This window comes from Metarhizium acridum (genome assembly GCF_019434415.1).
Source record: "Metarhizium acridum strain ARSEF 324 chromosome Unknown scaffold_421, whole genome shotgun sequence".
Lineage (NCBI taxonomy): Eukaryota > Fungi > Ascomycota > Sordariomycetes > Hypocreales > Clavicipitaceae > Metarhizium > Metarhizium acridum.
Genome location: NW_027094035.1, coordinates 230,262 through 247,511, shown reverse-complemented (window position 1 = coordinate 247,511; position 17,250 = coordinate 230,262). Strand labels below are relative to the sequence as shown.

The following is a 17,250-nucleotide window of genomic DNA, read 5'->3' as shown; positions in this document are numbered from 1 at the left end:
GACGGACGAAAACTCTCTAGAAACAAACTTTTGTTCTGTTTGTTTCGCACACTCGGATCAGGATAAGGTTATCCCGCTAACCCAGTTGCATCCAAAAAGTGTGCAAACGATGTCGCCATCCAGAGGCCCGGCCATCCCGACCTATAAACCCCGAAAACCTTGTAGAACACTCCGAGAACACTACAAAGGAAATGCACATGGCGTCTGGCGCCCTGGGAGGAAGAAGATACTCTGTCGAGTTCTTAAGGTTGGGGCTGAAGTCACGGCGGCCCCCAAGCTCGACTGTCAGCCACACCATGAGCAAGGATGATGGCTCAAGTATACTGACAATGGACAGCTAAACAGTAGAATACTCCCCGTTTTTGAACGTGTTCAAGTGCTACGCACAGTGATGGTTGCTCAGTTCCATCTCCGTACCTACTGTGCCAACAACACTAGATACATAATGAAGGATGTGGTGAAAATCTATCAAACAAGCGGCGCCAGCTACATCATTATTCCACCAGAAAGGCCGACAAATAGAAAATTGAGACTCGGGGTATAAAGCTGAGTCTCATGCGAACCAGTGGGAGCCACAGCATCTCACAACGCATGACCTCCCTCCAAACTATCCCTCCATCATATGCTCGTGTCTCAGAAACGAGGGGTGCCATCTTCTATGAACTAGTCTCCGGTCGTCTGTTCATCACCTGGCCTCAGGGAGAGTCGACGTAATCGGCCCCAAAACTAGGAATCATGTGGATAGACGGTCGAAATAGCAAGCGCATAGCTGACGGGGGAAGAAAAGGATCTACATAGAGAAAGGGAAATTGATTTACTATAACAAAGGCGGTAACGAGAGGCGCAAGTACGCTTAGCTGTGATTTCTTCTTCTTCTGAGCTTATTAGCCTACTTGTTGGTGTGATGATGGATCCTCACATCTGAGGGTTTCTCCCACTTATTTCCGCGCTGGGCTCCATGGACCTTGAGACTGACTGCGTACTTGGCTGGGTTTTGGCATGCTATTCAAGCTGATTTAATGTGCGTACAATGCCTGTATGATGACGGCGTCACCGTGATGGCGGTGTTAGTTTGTGATTCAGTGTCTGTGGCCACCACCTCATGGGCCTTGACTCGGGGTTTGGGATTCCAGCGAACGCACATGTGATGGCCGATTTGCAGGGACTTTGTGAATACACTCTTGTGCTGCGGCCGCCTCCATCTTTTTGGCTTGACGCCCGTGTTTGACAGGTTGGTACTGCTTGCACTGCTACTACATGGCTGGCTGGGCAAGGTTGTGCCTCGAGATACGTTGTCTACGGCTGACGTACACGGACATTTTACCGGCGGAGTAGCAGGGCCCCGGTGCGCAGTTACATGCGTCGACTCTCGTCTAAACGGAGGATACTGGGCATGCACAGTCTCCAGAGAGACGTGGTGGCCTTTCGCGGTATACAGTCCATGGCAGACTCTGGCATATTAGCAAGTCGTATACTAGAGCATTTCGCAGTATAGCCCGCGGTAGCCAGGGAAATAACGAACTGGTCAGTGACGTTTTGCCTCCCACCCTGAATGTGTATCATGGTGAAATAGTCATTCATTTTCGCCTAACCGTGAACAATTAATTCATACGACACCATACAGTCTCTCGCAAGATAATATCAACTCAGAGACGGGGAAACAGCGTTACCCCAGCGGTCTAAAATGGAGCGCAATAAACTTGTATCCTTGCCAGGTCAGCCAGCCTCCTTTTTGTCTACCATACGCTTTCATTATTGAACTATTCTTACAGGCCTGCAGTACAAGCAGCCCACCGACGTCATGTAAAACCACCGCATAGCTCCCGTACTGTCCGATGAGGAAAAAAAGATCAAAGTACAACGCCATTTCGCCTTCTTACATGCTGCTTGCTGCCTTATTCATCCTATTTCCGCGGCGGAGGAGGTCCCATCTTTGTAGCTCCAGTATCAACCCTTTTGGCAGCCGGCAGGTCAGGCACCTTGAAGCCACCGTTGGTTGATGACGCTCCCCCAACCTGCGTGAATGTGCCGCCCTTGAACCATCTATCCTCCTCCGCCTTGCGCTTCTTGCTGAGCTCGGCTTGGACCTTTGGATCGACTAATTCCAATCCCTGGACTGGCGTAAATGCCAAAGATGAGGCAGTGCCAGTCGCAGAACCAATGGTGCTCCCAACACCAGAGGCTCGAAGACCCTTCGCACGCAGGTCCATGCTGCCTGGCGTTTGGCCAAAGCCACCGATGGATGAGGCAGCGCCGCCGACAGTGCTGGCAACGCCCCATCCCTTGTTCTTGCCGCTGAGTTTCGCTCTGGTCCGCTGGTCGATTTGCAAATTTCGGATCCTGCCGTCGTTCTGCTGTCCAATCATGCCCATGCCAACCGTGCCTGAGCCCGTGCCGTAGCCAACCTCCTGTTCTTCCTTGCCAAACGCCATTCTGTTTTGTGCCTTGCGCAAATCCGTCATGGCAACGGCTTCCTTGGCCTTCCTTGCTCGTCGACCTCCTCGTTTCCTCGATGGTTTGTCGCCGGGAACGGGCAGCGCCCGCTGCCCCTTTTTTGCCGGTGGCTCGGCAAGCTTCTCGAGACGTTCTAAACATTGCGACTTCAGCTGGTCCCCAGTTGAACCATCTGGCGTCGAGTGAATTCTATCAACCCGTGCGGCTAAAACGAGCTTCGCAGCCACAATTCTCATTGCTTGCTTCCTCAGGTCGTTAGGGATGCCGCGAATCATATCCGAGTTGTAGAGATAGCCCTGCTGACGAACTCCAATATTGGTGGCCAGGCCTGCTTGGCGCTTCTTGGATCCCCACGAAGGGATATTGCAGGCTGGGGTTCTGGAGAGCCCTGTCAAACCACCGGCTGCATTCAGAAGCTGCGCGGCAGTAAGAGATCCGATGAGGGCTGTCAAATTTGGCGCAAAGATATTCATGCGAGACTGAACGTACTCGGTCAAGGTTTGCTTGGCCTTGTGCAAAGACACCATCATGGCGCACGCCTGGCGCACTCTGTTCAGTTCCTCGGGATTCAGTTCGTGGCCCTTGGACGTCGTGGCTTCTACTGTGACAACCATGAGCGACGGTCCGTCAAGAACGGCCTTGAGTCCCATCTTCATTGGGTTGTCTGTAGAGGTCTGCAGTGCCTTGATACTCTCCGAGCTCATCGGCCCATTGCCAATAATTGACACAACCTTGGCATATTCTAGCGGAGTCGTCACCAGTCGCTCGAGTTCGGGAAATCGCGTCGAATAGTGATCGCGGATGAACTTGTGCACAAGCGCCACTTCACCGTAAATCTTGGTGGACAGACTATTTGATTGTGTCAACAAATGATACTCTGGGTGGTCTTCGATGTTGCCAATGTTGGTAGTCTGCGTGGATGTTTGTGATCGGTATTGCTCGATTTTCTGCAGCGCTCAGTCCAAAATGTCAGGGCTGTGTCTCAAGAAACTGGATGTAAACGAGCCGTCTTTCAAAAGAGTGAAATTGACGTCGTCTTGGATTTTGGGAGGGGGGATACTAACCTCGAGAACTGGTTCCAGCGTCTGCATTAAGCTGGCAACGCTGCGGACATCCTTTACTGCGCCGAGCTGCATCTTCTCTACTTTCGCCTTGAGTGCCTCAGCATGCCCCATTTCCTTCATTGAATTTCCTTCCTCATCGTCTGATACTTCTTGGTCGCCATCGACGTCCATGACATCGTGGTCGCCATTTTCCTGGGGCTCGTCGTTCACCAGGCCATCATTGTCATTCTCCTCCGCTTCGTCCCCCGAACTTCCAAAATCGTTCAAAAGCTCGTCAGCAACGGTAGACATTGCAGCGATTGTGGCAGCGGACGAGGAGAAACGAACGGGGTCCTCTGGCAGGAAAGGTGCAAAATAAGTCCAGATGCTTGTTTTTTGTTCAGGCTTCGACTGCGAAATGATGTCGCTGAAAGTAGTATATGGCCCGTGCGTCGGCCAAACAAGCAAAAAGTCTTATCGCTGATAAGCGCAACCAGGATTTAGCCTCACCTCAAGACAAAGCACGTCGTACTACGCACGACGCCACACGACACGACAACCACGCACCCAAACGCGCGGGTGACCGACTCGCATACAACTCTCATCACTGCATTTGCACCGGGAGGCGGTCGTCTTCAGTCGCGATGGAGTCCTCAAGGGGTCCCCCAAGGGTCAAGAACAAGGCCGCCGCGCCAGTTCAGATCAGCGCGGAACAGCTCCTCCGCGAAGCCGTCGATCGCCAAGAAGTCGGCATACAGGCGCCGACACAGAAGTTTTCCGACTTGGAGGAGCTGCACGAGTATCAAGGGAGAAAGCGCAAGGATTTTGAAGACTATGTGCGCCGAAACCGCATCAATCTGAAGAATTGGACGCAGTATGCGCAATGGGAGCTGGAACAAAAGGAGTTTGCCCGCGCCAGATCCGTCTTCGAACGAGCCCTCGATGTCCTTCCTCACAATGTCGTACTTTGGATCAGATATATCGAGGCGGAGATGAAGTCGAGAAATATCAACCATGCACGAAACCTGCTGGACCGTGCCGTCACAATTTTACCCCGAGTCGACAAGCTGTGGTACAAGTACGTGTACATGGAGGAGATGCTGGGCAACATTCCCGGCACCAGACAAGTATTTGACCGATGGATGCAATGGCAACCCGACGAAGCGGCTTGGAGTGCGTACATCAAGCTGGAGAAGCGGTACGGTGAGTTCGAGCGAGCGCGTGCCATCTTTGAGAACTTCACCACGGTTCACCCAGAACCGCGCAACTGGATCAAGTGGGCCAAGTTTGAGGAAGAATATGGCACAAGCGAGCTCGTTCGACAAGTTTTTGGGAATGCTGTCGAGACATTGGGCGACGACTTTGTAGACGAGAGACTGTTTATCGCGTACGCCCGATTCGAATCGAAGCTGAAGGAGTACGAGCGTGCCCGTGCCATTTACAAATATGCCTTGGACAGGCTGCCGCGGTCAAAGTCGAGGCTACTGCACAAAGCTTACACCACGTTTGAGAAGCAATTCGGCGACAAGGACGGCGTCGAAGACGTGGTGCTATCAAAGCGAAGAGTCTACTACGAGGAGCAAGTCAAGGAGAACCCCAAAAACTACGACGCATGGTTCGACTATGCCGGGCTGGAGGAATCATCCCGAGATGCAGATCGAATCCGCGACGTCTACGAAAGGGCAGTGGCCCAAGTACCCCCAACGCAGGAGAAGCGGCACTGGCGACGATACATATACCTCTGGATATTCTACGCCGTCTGGGAGGAGCTCGAGGGCCAAGACATGGAGCGAGCGCGCCAGATATACAGCACATGCCTAAGCCTGATACCTCACAAAAAGTTTACATTTGCCAAGGTGTGGCTCCTGGCAGCGCAGTTCGAGGTGCGCCAGGGCCAGCTCACGGCGGCGCGAAAGCTGCTCGGCCGCGCCATCGGCATGTGCCCCAAGGACAAAATCTTCAACGGCTACATCGACCTCGAGCGCAAGCTATTCGAGTTTGTCCGCTGCCGCACGCTGTACGAGAAGCACATCGAGTACAACCCCGCCAACTGCCAGACGTGGATCAAGTTCGCCGAGCTGGAGCGCGGCCTGGACGACCTGGACCGCACAAGAGCCATCTTCGAGCTCGCCGTTAGCCAGCAGCAGCTCGACATGCCCGAGCTTCTCTGGAAGGCATATATTGACTTTGAAGAGGAAGAAGGCGAGTACGAGCGGACGCGCGAGCTGTACGAACGGCTGCTCGAAAAGACGGACCACGTCAAGGTCTGGATCAGCTACGCCCACTTCGAGATCAACATCCCCGAGGACGAGGAGGGCGTCGAGGACAACGGCGCCGAGGGGCAGCCGCTCAGCGAAGAGGCCAAGGCCCGCGCGCGCAACGTCTTTGAGCGCGCGCACAAGAGCATGCGCGACAAGGACCTCAAGGAGGAGCGCGTGTCGCTGCTCAATGCGTGGTTGTCGTTTGAGCGGGAGCACGGGTCCGACGACGACGTGGACAAGGTGCAGAGGCAGATGCCGCGCAGGACCAAGAAGAGGAGGCTGTTGGAGGATGACACCTACGAGGAGTACTTTGATTACGTGTTCCCTGCGGATGACCAGCAGGCCAAGAATCTGTCCAATATCATGGCTATGGCGCAGAAGTGGAAGCAGACAGGGGGTGACTTGTCGGGCGTCTAAGGGAATAATAGCCTGTGTTTAATTCATATTCTTGAAGCGTTTGCTGGTCGCGTGCGTCGTAAGTTTAACGTGAGGGTTGCCAAGTATAAAGTAGTAGAAATAAAATGCCGCTCTTCTTGGCGGCGCGCCCGTCGTGTACGGGCACAGATTCAACGGGTAATAACCATGTCGCATCTCAGATGATGATAAAAATGCCTTGAGGGTTTTTATATTCCCAGCCTACCAAGCACCTATTTGATCGAGGTCCATTCCACAGCCTGGCATACACGCACAAGAAATTCCCGTGGAAACAATAAATTTCGCCTAACCTCCGTTCACACAGCATGATCCACTCACTCTAACGGCCGTGTAGCTCAATGGCAGAGCGTCTGACTACGATTGACGACAAGTTGATTTCATGTAATCAGAAGGTCGCAGGTTCGACCCCTGTCTCGGTCAATTTTTGATTCGCTTTTCTGCCTGTCCTGCCCATTTCATTTATCATGCTTTTTTTTTTCTTCTTCTTTCTCAGCAGCTCATTGATACACGCATCAATCACTGCAAATACAGTCAATAAAGCATCAGCACAAACCTAGGAAAAGAAGCGGAGCACATATGTGGCGTCAGCGTTGCAGTCCGACCCGCACAGTCATGTTGTCGTGGCCTTGGCGACGACCGTTTTTGCAACCTCCTCATTTCTTTTTTTGAAAAAAGCTGCCATAACTTACAGGTGCAAGCAAGCTATTATTCGCTTTTATCTTAGAAAGTGAGGGTATAGGGTGTTTCGGCAGAGCGCAACCAAACAGCAAGCCTCCAAAGACACAACGCAACGCCCCTCTCTACACGTAACAGAACCCGCGACAAGTCACCTCTTATACGGCGTAAAAGGTTGCATCATTTCATCATTCATCCATACGGGTTATCCGCCCATCTACCAGTTCAATCAGAGTACACAAAAGCAAAACATTAAAATCGAACTGAAAAAAGGAGGCAGACAGGCAGGCACGCCATGTAAGCAAGTCCGTCAGCCCACCCGCAAAGAAAGTTGCGCAAAATACGAGATAGCCCCCAGATGCCCTGCTATTTTACCTTTCTTGCTCACTCACAGCTATTTTGTCGTCTTCTCCTTGTACCTTGCTTCAAATCAACCCCTAGTCACAAAAAAAAAAAGAAAAAAAAATCAGCCGACTTTCCCGAGTGTCATGTTATGCAGCGACATGCGGCGCGACCCTCCGCTCTCCCACCGCCAAATCAAGGCACAACCCCTTCATACTTTTGCGATCGATGACGTCTGCCTCCACTCCTCGTGCTTCACTTTGCACCTCCGTTCATGCCGTCCATTTGCTGACACGGTCCTTGGAATCCCGGCACCAAAATTCTCTCGCCTGACATGCATTAAATATTGCCTGCCGCGTAAGATGCGTGCCTCGGCTCCCTGCCTCGCTTCGTCTTCCCAGCAACCAATCAATGTCTCTCGTCCGCGTTGGGTCAAAAAAAAGTTGAGGCACTAGTAACGGCGATCTGTCACAAAAAATGGTCATTAGCCATTCGTTTAATGTAGGGAAAGAAAATCAAGAAAAAAAAAAAAAAAATCAAAGAACAAAGAACGACGTGTTAGTGGACAGATGGTAAGAAAATGATAATTCGAGCAAGTGTAACCATTGTGGGATAAAAAAAGAGGTTGCATGCCGAGCGATCCGTGATGTCGACAGCTCTGTCAAAGGAACCACCGCAGCAGAACCCTCGCTCAAAATGCAGTTACCCGCGCCACGCAGCACATGAGAAAAGTAGCTAGGCCATCACTTTTTTTTCTTGATATTGCATCCATTCATTATCATGCGGTGCCGTTTTCTGGAGTGTCGCAATGAGCAAAAGAAAAAAACGCTAAGCTCAAGCAATAAAATAATCCAGCACGACAAGAAATTCGTGTACATGTCGCTGAGATTGCTGAAGCCCTCGATAAGGAGACGCCTTCTCATTCAGTCATGTCAAAGAGTATACCACATGCCCCTCACTTTGTTGACCAGCCATGTTTAGTATACTCTACAGTAATCAAAAGTGTAGAGCACGGATGAGCACATGTCTCTCATCAGCCAGAACCCATGGGGGGCGCAGGGAGTCTGCTGGAGCCATACGGATTATCGTCGTAATACCGTGGTCCATAGTCATCTCTGTAGAGGTCGTCCTCGTCACGATAACGGGGCGGTGCCCAGCTCTCGGCTCGCCGGGGTTTGTCCCCCGGTTGGATGGCTCTTTTGCGCCGCTCTTCTCGTCTCTGGTGACGGAGAGCCCTTTCCTGTTTGAAGACTTTGCACTCATGCGTCATCTCCTTAGCCTCCTTCATCTCTTCGATGGCGCCTTTGATTCCCATGGCGGCAATGCCAACAGACGCTGCGTCCTTCATGATGGCTTTGGTCTTGAGCTTTTTGGCTTCGGCAGGGCTGAGACGGCCTTCCTTGACAGCCCTTTGACGTGCATTCCTCTTCTCCATGCTTTGATAAACCTCATGTGCTGCGTGGATCGTTGCAACAGTCGCAAGACCAGTAGTAATAACCTGCTTACCTCTCATCTTTCTGGCCCTCCTCTCGTCCTCGTCCGAGTCACCCAGGTCAGACTCGGATCCGTACCGGCTCCCACCTCGCCTACGGGACGAATCTCGCCGGCCGCCGCCGCGGTGAGATCGCTCATAGTCGTAGTCGTCTCCTCCACGGCCGCGGCCACCTCCATATCGGCCGTCGTCGCTATATTCATCAGAGTATCTTCGAGACCGTCGTGAAGATGCTCGGTCATCAAAGTCGTCTTGGTCGCGGCGTCGATGGTCATCAGTGGCAGCCACAGTTCCACCACCAATTCCCAGCTTGGCCAAGCTGTTGCGAGCTTTGTCGACTACGCTGCGACTGCGACTGCGACTGCGGTGCCTCCTGTCGGGCGACCCATCCCGAGAGTCGTAGCTTCGGTCCCGGCTTCCAGCACGGCTTCGGGATCGGGATCGGTGATCTAGGGCTGCCTTTGCACCCAGCGCACCCAAGCCGGCGGTGGCCAAGGCGGCAAGACCGGTACCACCGCCTCCGCCTCCGCTCTGTGAGCGAGCCCGAGATCGGGATCGGCTTCGTCCCGTTGCTTTGTCTTCCTCAATGTCCTTCTTGGAACCATTGATGAGACGGTTGCCGACCAGACCTCCGATAACCGACTCGGCGAGACCCAATTTGCCATGCTTGTCTCCCTGGGCAGCGTCGACAGTAGCGGCGCCAGCAGCAGCGGTGAGAATACGCTTCGTCTTCTCGCCTTTCCAACCGCCGGGCTCCTTTGCCACACGGAAAGCTTCGGTGGCGCCGGCCAGCAGAGACGCCATGGCAGCCTTTTGCATCTTGTTGGCTCCAGCGCCGCTGGAACGGGAGCGGGGCGAGCCGGCGCGGGACCGCGACGGGCTACCACCACGGCTTCGATTGTCAGAGTGTTTATCATCGTCCTTGCCTCCGCCGGTTAGGGTCTTGACAGCAGCCCCGAGGCCCGTGGCGGCGAGAGCACTCTCGAGAAAGTTCTTGTGGCCCTTTTTGTGCCTGTCATCATCGTCTTCAGAGTAGTACTCGCTCATTTGCCCGTCACGCCCGCGGTGGAGGATGTAATTGGTCTTCTGGTCCCTCTTGGCCTGTTGCTTGCTGTAAAACTCGGCACCTTGATAACCAGCCAGGGCGCCAAACCCGGCGAGGGCAACGGATGAGAGGGGGTTGCGGTGCACTTCAATTCCCTCCTGCTTTGCTTCGTAGCGGTCGTAAATTTCCTTGCCACCGGCAAGCAGGGCAGCACCGGCAACGGCAGCAATGATCTTGTCCTGCTTGGACATGCTCTTGTGCTTGGACCTGCGTTCCTCCTCCTCGTAGTAGAAAGTCCCGTGGCGCGAGTGGCGGTCATGCTCGCGAGGTCTGTCATGTCGAGGGTCATGGCGATAGTCGTAGTCATCTTCGTAATAATAGTGACGGTCATGGTCAGCAGAGCGGGCTCTGCGAATGTCCCGTCCGGTGGGCGGGGGAAAGTCTCGGCGGATTTCCTCAACCGACAAGTCACCGTCCTCTCTGGCCCGAGGAACTAGCTCTCTCGACGGCACGGGCCTTCCATAATCGCGAGAGTCGACGAAGCGTGCATCTCTGTCGTCTCGTCGGTCCTCTCGTACGTATCCGCGGCGGGGATTATCCCGCTCGTAAGCGTCGTAGCTGGCCATTTCCAGCGGCGGGCTGGGGGGGTGATGTAATAACAATAATACTACTGCCTGCTTGGCTGCTCAGTGCGTCTCACTTTGCGACTCGACAAAAGGGCAACGGAAATGGATGCGCTTGCCCAAAAAACGAAAACGAATCGGCCTCGAAAACAAGATGTACTCGTAGTATAAGAGTGTCGGTCTGGTGTCGACGGAGTTTGGACCAGTTCCTTAGTTGAAGAAAGTGGTGGGAGGCGACATTTGTGACCACAGAAGAGGGGCACACAGCCTGGGTGCCTGGGGGGCCGCCCGCCGCCGTCATGGTGGCTTCACTTTTCCTGATGGCGAGGCGGGAGAAGGCTTGGAACAAAGGAAAAAGGTGGAGGTCATTTCAATGGGGCTCCGGTCGCCCGCTGGGGTGGCTTTTGCTGGGGTCATGCTTCCATCTGGGTGCCAAAGTGTCTGCGTGAAGCAAGGGTCAGGTGGCTGGGCAAATGAGAGAGAATATGAACTGGACATGAAGCAAGTGGACTTTCCAGAGCTGCCTGATCCTTGCCAGAGCCCAATTCTTGTTGTGAATGCATTCCCAAGGATGGAGGACATGAACAAAGTACGGATTCAAGGAGAATACTTTTGGGAGTGCATCAGGCATGGCCGCCATTGCTTGCGACGGGGAAACATGGACAATATAGACAGCAACTGGCAGGTCATCCATTCTTTGCGTGGTGTCGTCCTGCAAAAGGCACCAGTTGACGTCTCCAAGCTACCGGTCCAGCTACATGTAGTCGCCTCACCCCAGCCACAAGCACTGCCTCCAAAGCATCAAGTTGGTGCGTGGCATCGTGACTCCAACTGCCGCCCCGCCCGCCACAGCCTGATGGCCAAGGCCACTAATGTGATGTCACCGTCTGACAAGACCTGGGTGTCAGCACGAAAATCGCTGAATAATCATTCCCTACGAAGTTGTACAACCGCCATCCCAAGTCGAGAAATCAACCTCTCCTCCCAACCCCAACAAACCAACCACGTAAACTCAGCCAACATGATATTTTAAAAAAAAAAAATAAAAAAAAAAACCCTACTAGTCCATGATACCCCGTCAACCCCGTCAACCCCGTCAACTGCTGCCCCCCAAAACGCCAAGAGCACACCTCTCTCTCCTCTCAATGCAAAAGCCCAGAGCCCACGCTCATCATAGCCCATCCAGGCAGGTCGCAGATGAAGCCTCCCCTCCAAAACACGAGCACCCAGCAACCTCTATCCCGATTTCACTTGTTGACCCACCACCGGCAAATCCCTGAAATAAATAACCCAACTTCTTTTCTCGGCGACGCACGATATGCGGCGTGCGTAATCCGGCCCTCTCTGCCCGGGGCAGCCATCCATGCGCGAGGGCAGCTCGTATCAAGCACTGCCAATCGGTACCTTTTCTGCCCATCTCCCTCGAGTGCTCTCTTTGTCCCCCCCGTCGCAGGCCCTTGATCATGCCGTGTGTTTTGTTTGTTTCGGGTCTGACAACCCGGCTGCCCCGAATGGCACACGACGGCCTGTCACCTTGGTGTTCGCCGCCCAGACCGGGCAGGCAGTTATATATATAAGAATGTTGCGACGCTGGAACCCGGACTTCTCGACCGACCTTTCCTGACAACTTTTCCCTTCTCCCTTTCGGACAGTCGACATTCAACGTATGACAACACCTATTTGAAAATAAAATAAAAAAGAAAAATATCCAACATGAAGTACTCCGTCGCAGCAGTCACTTTGCTCGCTGGCCTTGGCTGCACGCAGGGCGTCCGTCGGCAAGAGTATGTTTCCCTCTTCCTCCCCCGCACAAAACACACTTGGGCGTCGAAAACACCATGTTTACGGTGGGATCGAGTTCTCGCCGCAACTGGCCCGTCGTCAGCAGGCTCCTTGCGTCATCGCCCGCCACAAGAGTCAAGCTACTGACACGCCGCAGCACCCGCCTCTTTTCTGTCCCGTCTCAGCCGACGCCCAACGAGTCCACTCCCACCGCCGTCTTCACCATCCTCCCCGTCTCTACGGGCTCGGCCTCGGGGCCAGGCTCCTCGGGAGCCTCCCAGCCCTCCGAAACGATTGCCCCAACTACCATGGGCCATATAACGCCCGATCCGACGACTAGGTAAGCTTCCTCCTCAGCACACCATTATCGTCTTGTGCTAATTGAATAGCGGCGTCACCCCAACCATTACTTCCTCAGTACGGGTCACCGCTCCAGGATCCTCCGCTCCAGGATCCTCCGCTCCAGGATCCTCTGCCTCGGGATCCTCTGCCCCAGGCTCCTCTGCCCCTGGTTCTTCTGCTTCTGGGAGTGCCACGCAATCCGGTACGAGGAGCGGTTCCAGCACCGGCACACCTAGCACCACGTCGAATCCGGCTGCTGCCCCTACCGCCTTTGGAAGCAATCTCGTTGCCGGTGTTATTGCTCTCGCTGGGCTGGCTGTGGCTATTTAATTCTTCGTCGTATCTGAAAGTGGTCGCAAGCATGACCACATAACAATATGGAACATGTGCACATCGATAGCTATATACCAATGAAACAGGACACGCTTTTTAATCTCGCCCTACTGCTGCGTACAAAACTCAATGCCTGGTTTTCCATTATTTTGATCGTATCATACAATACAACTAGTGCCGCAGCAACATCATACCCACGCTGTCCAGCATCAAATGTGTTTTGTGCAAGAAATAAATGATGCCGACTTGAAAAACTTGAAAAGAAAAATGATTGAAAAGAAAAAGAGCAGAAAAAGTTGCTCTCAAGGAAAAAAAAGGCTGTATAGAGTTCGACCTCTCTTTTTCTCTCCTGTCTCCAAGAAACTGAAGAAAAGCAACAAAGGAGGGCCTTCTCCTCAAAACAACATTGTTTCCCAATCCACTCTTCGTGACAAACACAACAAGAGCGGAATATAGGCTAGTAAACAATAAATATGCATCGAATAAACAAGCAATGGATTTGATTTTGTTGTGAAGCATTCGTCCACTTTCGTGCGCGAAAACAAAAGAAGAAGATGAATTTCATGTGCCTTTTTTGTATGCCCCCTTTTGGTGTTTTGTGCTATTCCACCCGCTCTTTTCTGTATACACTTCTGTAATGCGTTTTTTCTTGTTCGCGGAAACGCCCACGGCCCTGTGAAAATCTGGTCTGACTGAGGCCAAAAAAAAAAAGCCTCTTCTCACGCCCCAGACCCCATTCTAGATGGACCCCGTGAATCCTGCCCTCTAGCCCAGGTGCTGGACGGTAGCCTGCATCAAGGAACGACGTATGGACGCGATACTCTGGGGATAGAACTGTAATGCATCTCTACTGAAACCAACCGACGTAAAGTATTATCACACATCTGTGGCCCCCAGCCAAAAAAAAGAAACCTCAAACCAAAATCCTCATCGGTGCAAGAAGTCGAATTGATTTGATTTGATAAGGGAGGATCCTCTCGATCAACACCGATAAGCCAAGGTGCTCGTAGTTCCGGACCGAGTCCTCGTAAATAAAATGGAAAACTGAAAGAGCCTATTACGACTCTCCATCCATATGGGCCGCCGAAAGCAAAAAGCGGCCACGTAGTCTTCCTGTCGCCTATGTTCCCATGCAAAAAAGCCGTAAAGAGGAAAAAAAGGAACGGAGATTTCAAAGCTCGACACTTGCGCCGAATCGACGCCATACCCTCCCACCGGAATGACAGAGTCGCCAGACTCAAGTCGGCTCTTTGTCCATCTTGGGTTCTAGCTTCCATTATACCGAGGCACGCCGAGACGCCTAGTACTGCTAACCCTAGCTGGGAATGCCGCGAGTCAGATAACCCCTCCATGTATCAACGAGCCAAAACAAAACAACAAAAAAGACGATGAAAAGTCTCGGATCCGATGTATGCTCAAGGCTGGAAGACAAAAACCAACACTGATACCAAAATATATACTAGAAGCGTGTTGATGAATCCGGTCTGCCATCGGTCACTCAGCATGTGCTGGGGAGACTTCCTCAATGAGACCCCGTTGAGCCTCTCGCACGGTCTTGTCAAAAACAACAATTTGGGACTATTTTCGGGGTGCAAATCCGCTCCAACCCCACTTCATAGAGCCCTTGGCCCGTTTCCCAGAACCCCACCTCTTCGACTCGTCTTTCGACTTGGATTGCATTACTCGGCATGGATTCCATTAGTCAGACCGTTGGTTGCGTCAGAGGCATGCTTCGGAGCATCAGAGGCTCGCCCTGCCAAACCGGAAGGAGAAAAGTCTGGGACATCAGCGGATAACTGGGTGCTGCTACCATGGGTGTGGCCGTTTCCATTTACAAGTCCATTAACGGCTTGGCCAGAAGGTAAGCCTTCTCCGAATTGTTGAAATGTAGCATCGCCATGCGGGGCGAAACCCACTGGGGGAGCCATTCCGTAAGGCACAGGTATAGCCCCGTTATATTGGGGGACATAGTTAAAAGGACGGTTCTTGTAGGTTAACTGTGCCGGGCCGGGGTTACGGGCGAACTCATCGCGGTCTTCCATCGGCAAGATGAAGCTCTGCCAGCCGTTACGGCGGCGCAAGCGCTCGATATCGTCTTCGCCAACCACAAAGTCGAGATCTGAAGATGTTTCGCAAACGGTTCGAATCAGAGCCACATCCGAGGTAAGTTCCCTAATACGCTTGAAGGCGGCAATAAAATGCAGGTTGACAAAGCCTTGCGAGTCCATGCGCTGTCGCAAATACATGTCCTTGCACAGGTTTTCAATAGAAAAGTAGTACTCGATCTGATTCTTAAGTACAGCCATCAACATGCTGTCCCACAAGGGATGCTGTTGAAATGACATGGCCGACATAGGAGGCATGGGATACTCGTAAGAGCCAAACTGAGTCTGAATAGGGGGGATGCGGGTAGTACCGTTGGGAAGAGACATGCGGTGGAAGTTGTTACCAGCGCCATTGCGGCCTCTTCCACCTCGCTGGGGAGGGGGCATGTAACCCTGGCCATGAGGGCCCTGTCGTGGTGGAGGGCTGTAAGGACCCTGGGGTCTTCCAGGCACTGATCCGTTGTTGGAAAAGTTGCCGGCAGCATTGTGCTGGTGTTGCGAGTGAGTATTGATAGCGTGATGAGCGCCCCGGCCGCGATAGCCTCCACGTCCTCTTTCAGCTCTGCCTTCGGAGCGAGTATTAGTGTTCTGCTGGTCAAAAGTCAGTGTGATTTTTCTTGTAGCGTGGTGGTCTCGGACGTGATGTGAGACCGTGCCCGGGATTAAACCAGAGAAAACTTACAGAAGATTGTGCTGTAGCGACATCTTTCGCCTTGTCGTTACCTGAATGGGCGGTCGCTTTCTTTTGCTCCTTAGCAGCAGTGTTGACGTCCGCCGAAGCCCGTTTGGAGGCCGGAGGAAGCGATGCATTTTTGTTAGCACCAGCAGTATTATCCTTAGCCCTGTCCTTAGACTCGGCAGGCTTGCTAGGGGCAGCAAAGGCGGAGGCCTTGTCACTAGACTGAGCACCATTGGGGGCAGTTCGGCTACTGTTGGCGCTGCGGGCACCACCACGAGGCTTGGAGTTGCGCATCTGCGGCAGCTGGGTCTCGAAGTTGACTGACGGCACATAGTCATAAGCAACCCACTTCTCCTTGGTTCGCTTGTTATGGGATGCATCATCTTGGGGCTCTTTTTCTTGAGCCGGAGCAGGCTTGGTAGCAGCGGGCTTCTTCTGCTCTTCCTTGATGGCAATTTCAGGTGTAGGCCAGGAAGCAGCATCTTCCACTGGCGGAGGTAGCGCAGTCTTGGTATCCTTTTCGGCTATCCGAGAGCCCCGGCTACCGTTTCGGTCTGAACGAGCAGGGTCGCCATTCTTACGATTTGACTTGGCGCCGTTGGTGGGCGCGTTTTCCTTCGTTGAATTTGCAGAGACAGAGTCCTTGGCGGGCTTCTTTACCTCGCCATCATGGCTGGAAGTACCATTGGGTATGCCCTCGGAGGGAGACGCTTTAGCCCTGGAGTGTTGCTCCTTGCGCTGGTGCCAAATGTTGACTGAGGGAATGGGTGCCTCAGACAACTCGACCTTGCCAGCTTGCTGTGCAGTCTCTTTCTCCTTATCGGCTGCTGATGCCTGATCATTGGACTGTTTATCTGATGATGCCTTGGACTTCTTGCCCTTGCGAGGTTTCCTTGACTCCTGCTCGTCAACAGACCCTGTAGCTGTGCTCGAGGATCTCGTGCCCTTGTCTGTCCTCCTCCAAGGCCGGTCTAGCCTTCCGGAATCGTCATCTCGTCTCAATTCGGAGCGTCTGTCGGTAGTCGTCTCGGAGCGCAGATCGCTCTCGGAACCGATATTGCTGTCAACATCTTGCTTCTCAACTGCCACAAGGGGGCGGGATTCGGTGGGGCGTGAAACGTCCAAGGACTCGGCGGGAGCATCGGGCGTCACGGGGGACGCGGCACCTTGAGGCTGCGATACAACATTTGGTGAAGCGGTTGAAGGGGACGCGCTCTGTCCCTTGGCCGCTTGCGCGTAAGAAAATGTCGAAGAAGCCGCCATCCCGTTAGACTTGGATTCGGCTGCAGAAATCATGTCAATACCGACTTTTGAAAGCCTGGTCACAACACGAAGAAAGAAATCTCGTATTGTATCTGGCGAAGTGCCGTGCCCACGCTCCCCAGCCGGGGTGAAGCAAGAATGTCTGCTGCAAAAGTGTGTAGGGAAGTCGTCAGCACGACTCCGGGAGACTCTGTACAGTGATGGAAGCGGCAGCCGTCCCGCAGACTGTGCAATCTATTTCCTTGTTGTCTCAAAGGGCTATGCGGTCGCAAATGGCAGGTTGCCGATTGTCCGTCTCCTGAACAACGAAATCGAAGGTTTGGTCCAGAGTGACCTCTTTTTATGAGCTGGGTTTTTTACTTTTTATTTTTTTTTG

At 53.1% G+C, this 17,250-nt stretch overlaps 6 protein-coding genes and 1 non-coding gene across 7 annotated transcripts; 3 read left to right on the top strand and 4 right to left on the bottom strand.

The window, feature by feature from the left end:
- Positions 1-1,563: 1,563 nt before the first annotated feature.
- On the bottom strand, positions 1,564-3,901 carry PRP31_1 (U4/U6-U5 snRNP complex subunit prp31). Its single transcript, XM_007815284.2, has 2 exons — positions 3,519-3,901; positions 1,564-3,401 (listed from the first exon to the last, which is right to left on the bottom strand). The coding sequence occupies exons 1-2, from the start codon at positions 3,807-3,809 to the stop codon at positions 1,905-1,907; spliced, it is 1,788 nt and encodes a 595-aa protein (XP_007813475.1). The 5' UTR covers positions 3,810-3,901; the 3' UTR covers positions 1,564-1,904.
- A 240-nt stretch (positions 3,902-4,141) lies between these two features.
- CLF1_1 (NineTeen Complex (NTC) component) lies at positions 4,142-6,175 on the top strand (the record flags this gene model as incomplete). Its single annotated transcript, XM_007815285.2, has 1 exon — positions 4,142-6,175. The coding sequence occupies one exon, from the start codon at positions 4,142-4,144 to the stop codon at positions 6,173-6,175; it is 2,034 nt and encodes a 677-aa protein (XP_007813476.1).
- Positions 6,176-6,517: 342 nt separating this feature from the next.
- On the top strand, positions 6,518-6,613 carry J3458_017268. The gene has a single exon. It is a non-coding gene; the product is annotated as a tRNA-Arg (tRNA).
- Positions 6,614-7,605: 992 nt separating this feature from the next.
- Positions 7,606-11,212, bottom strand: J3458_017267 (uncharacterized protein). Its single transcript, XM_007815286.2, has 2 exons — positions 10,981-11,212; positions 7,606-10,811 (listed from the first exon to the last, which is right to left on the bottom strand). The coding sequence occupies exon 2, from the start codon at positions 10,371-10,373 to the stop codon at positions 8,244-8,246; it is 2,130 nt and encodes a 709-aa protein (XP_007813477.2). The 5' UTR covers positions 10,374-10,811; positions 10,981-11,212; the 3' UTR covers positions 7,606-8,243.
- A 799-nt stretch (positions 11,213-12,011) lies between these two features.
- J3458_017266 (uncharacterized protein) lies at positions 12,012-12,934 on the top strand. The gene is made up of 3 exons (XM_007815287.2): positions 12,012-12,154; positions 12,310-12,492; positions 12,542-12,934. The coding sequence occupies exons 1-3, from the start codon at positions 12,084-12,086 to the stop codon at positions 12,822-12,824; spliced, it is 537 nt and encodes a 178-aa protein (XP_007813478.1). The 5' UTR covers positions 12,012-12,083; the 3' UTR covers positions 12,825-12,934.
- A 64-nt stretch (positions 12,935-12,998) lies between these two features.
- J3458_017265 (uncharacterized protein) lies at positions 12,999-13,346 on the bottom strand (the record flags this gene model as incomplete). Its single annotated transcript, XM_066121081.1, has 1 exon — positions 12,999-13,346. The coding sequence occupies one exon, from the start codon at positions 13,344-13,346 to the stop codon at positions 12,999-13,001; it is 348 nt and encodes a 115-aa protein (XP_065973906.1).
- A 1,160-nt stretch (positions 13,347-14,506) lies between these two features.
- J3458_017264 (uncharacterized protein) lies at positions 14,507-16,874 on the bottom strand (the record flags this gene model as incomplete). Its single annotated transcript, XM_066121080.1, has 2 exons — positions 14,507-15,520; positions 15,615-16,874. The coding sequence occupies 2 exons, from the start codon at positions 16,872-16,874 to the stop codon at positions 14,507-14,509; spliced, it is 2,274 nt and encodes a 757-aa protein (XP_065973905.1).
- Positions 16,875-17,250: the final 376 nt, after the last annotated feature.

What these genes read in the sequence shown, in the direction of transcription:
- PRP31_1 (XM_007815284.2), bottom strand. Translation starts at nt 3,809, where the DNA reads ATGTCTACCGTTGCTGACGAGCTTTTGAACGATTTTGGAAGTTCGGGG. An exon ending in CGCTGGAACCAGTTCTCGAG is followed by an intron (nt 3,402 to 3,518) that starts GTTAGTATCCCC and finishes TGAGCGCTGCAG; the next exon opens with AAAATCGAGCAATACCGATC.
- J3458_017267 (XM_007815286.2), bottom strand. Translation starts at nt 10,373, where the DNA reads ATGGCCAGCTACGACGCTTACGAGCGGGATAATCCCCGCCGCGGATAC.
- J3458_017266 (XM_007815287.2), top strand. Translation starts at nt 12,084, where the DNA reads ATGAAGTACTCCGTCGCAGCAGTCACTTTGCTCGCTGGCCTTGGCTGC. An exon ending in CAGGGCGTCCGTCGGCAAGA is followed by an intron (nt 12,155 to 12,309) that starts GTATGTTTCCCT and finishes GACACGCCGCAG; the next exon opens with CACCCGCCTCTTTTCTGTCC. An exon ending in ACGCCCGATCCGACGACTAG is followed by an intron (nt 12,493 to 12,541) that starts GTAAGCTTCCTC and finishes CTAATTGAATAG; the next exon opens with CGGCGTCACCCCAACCATTA.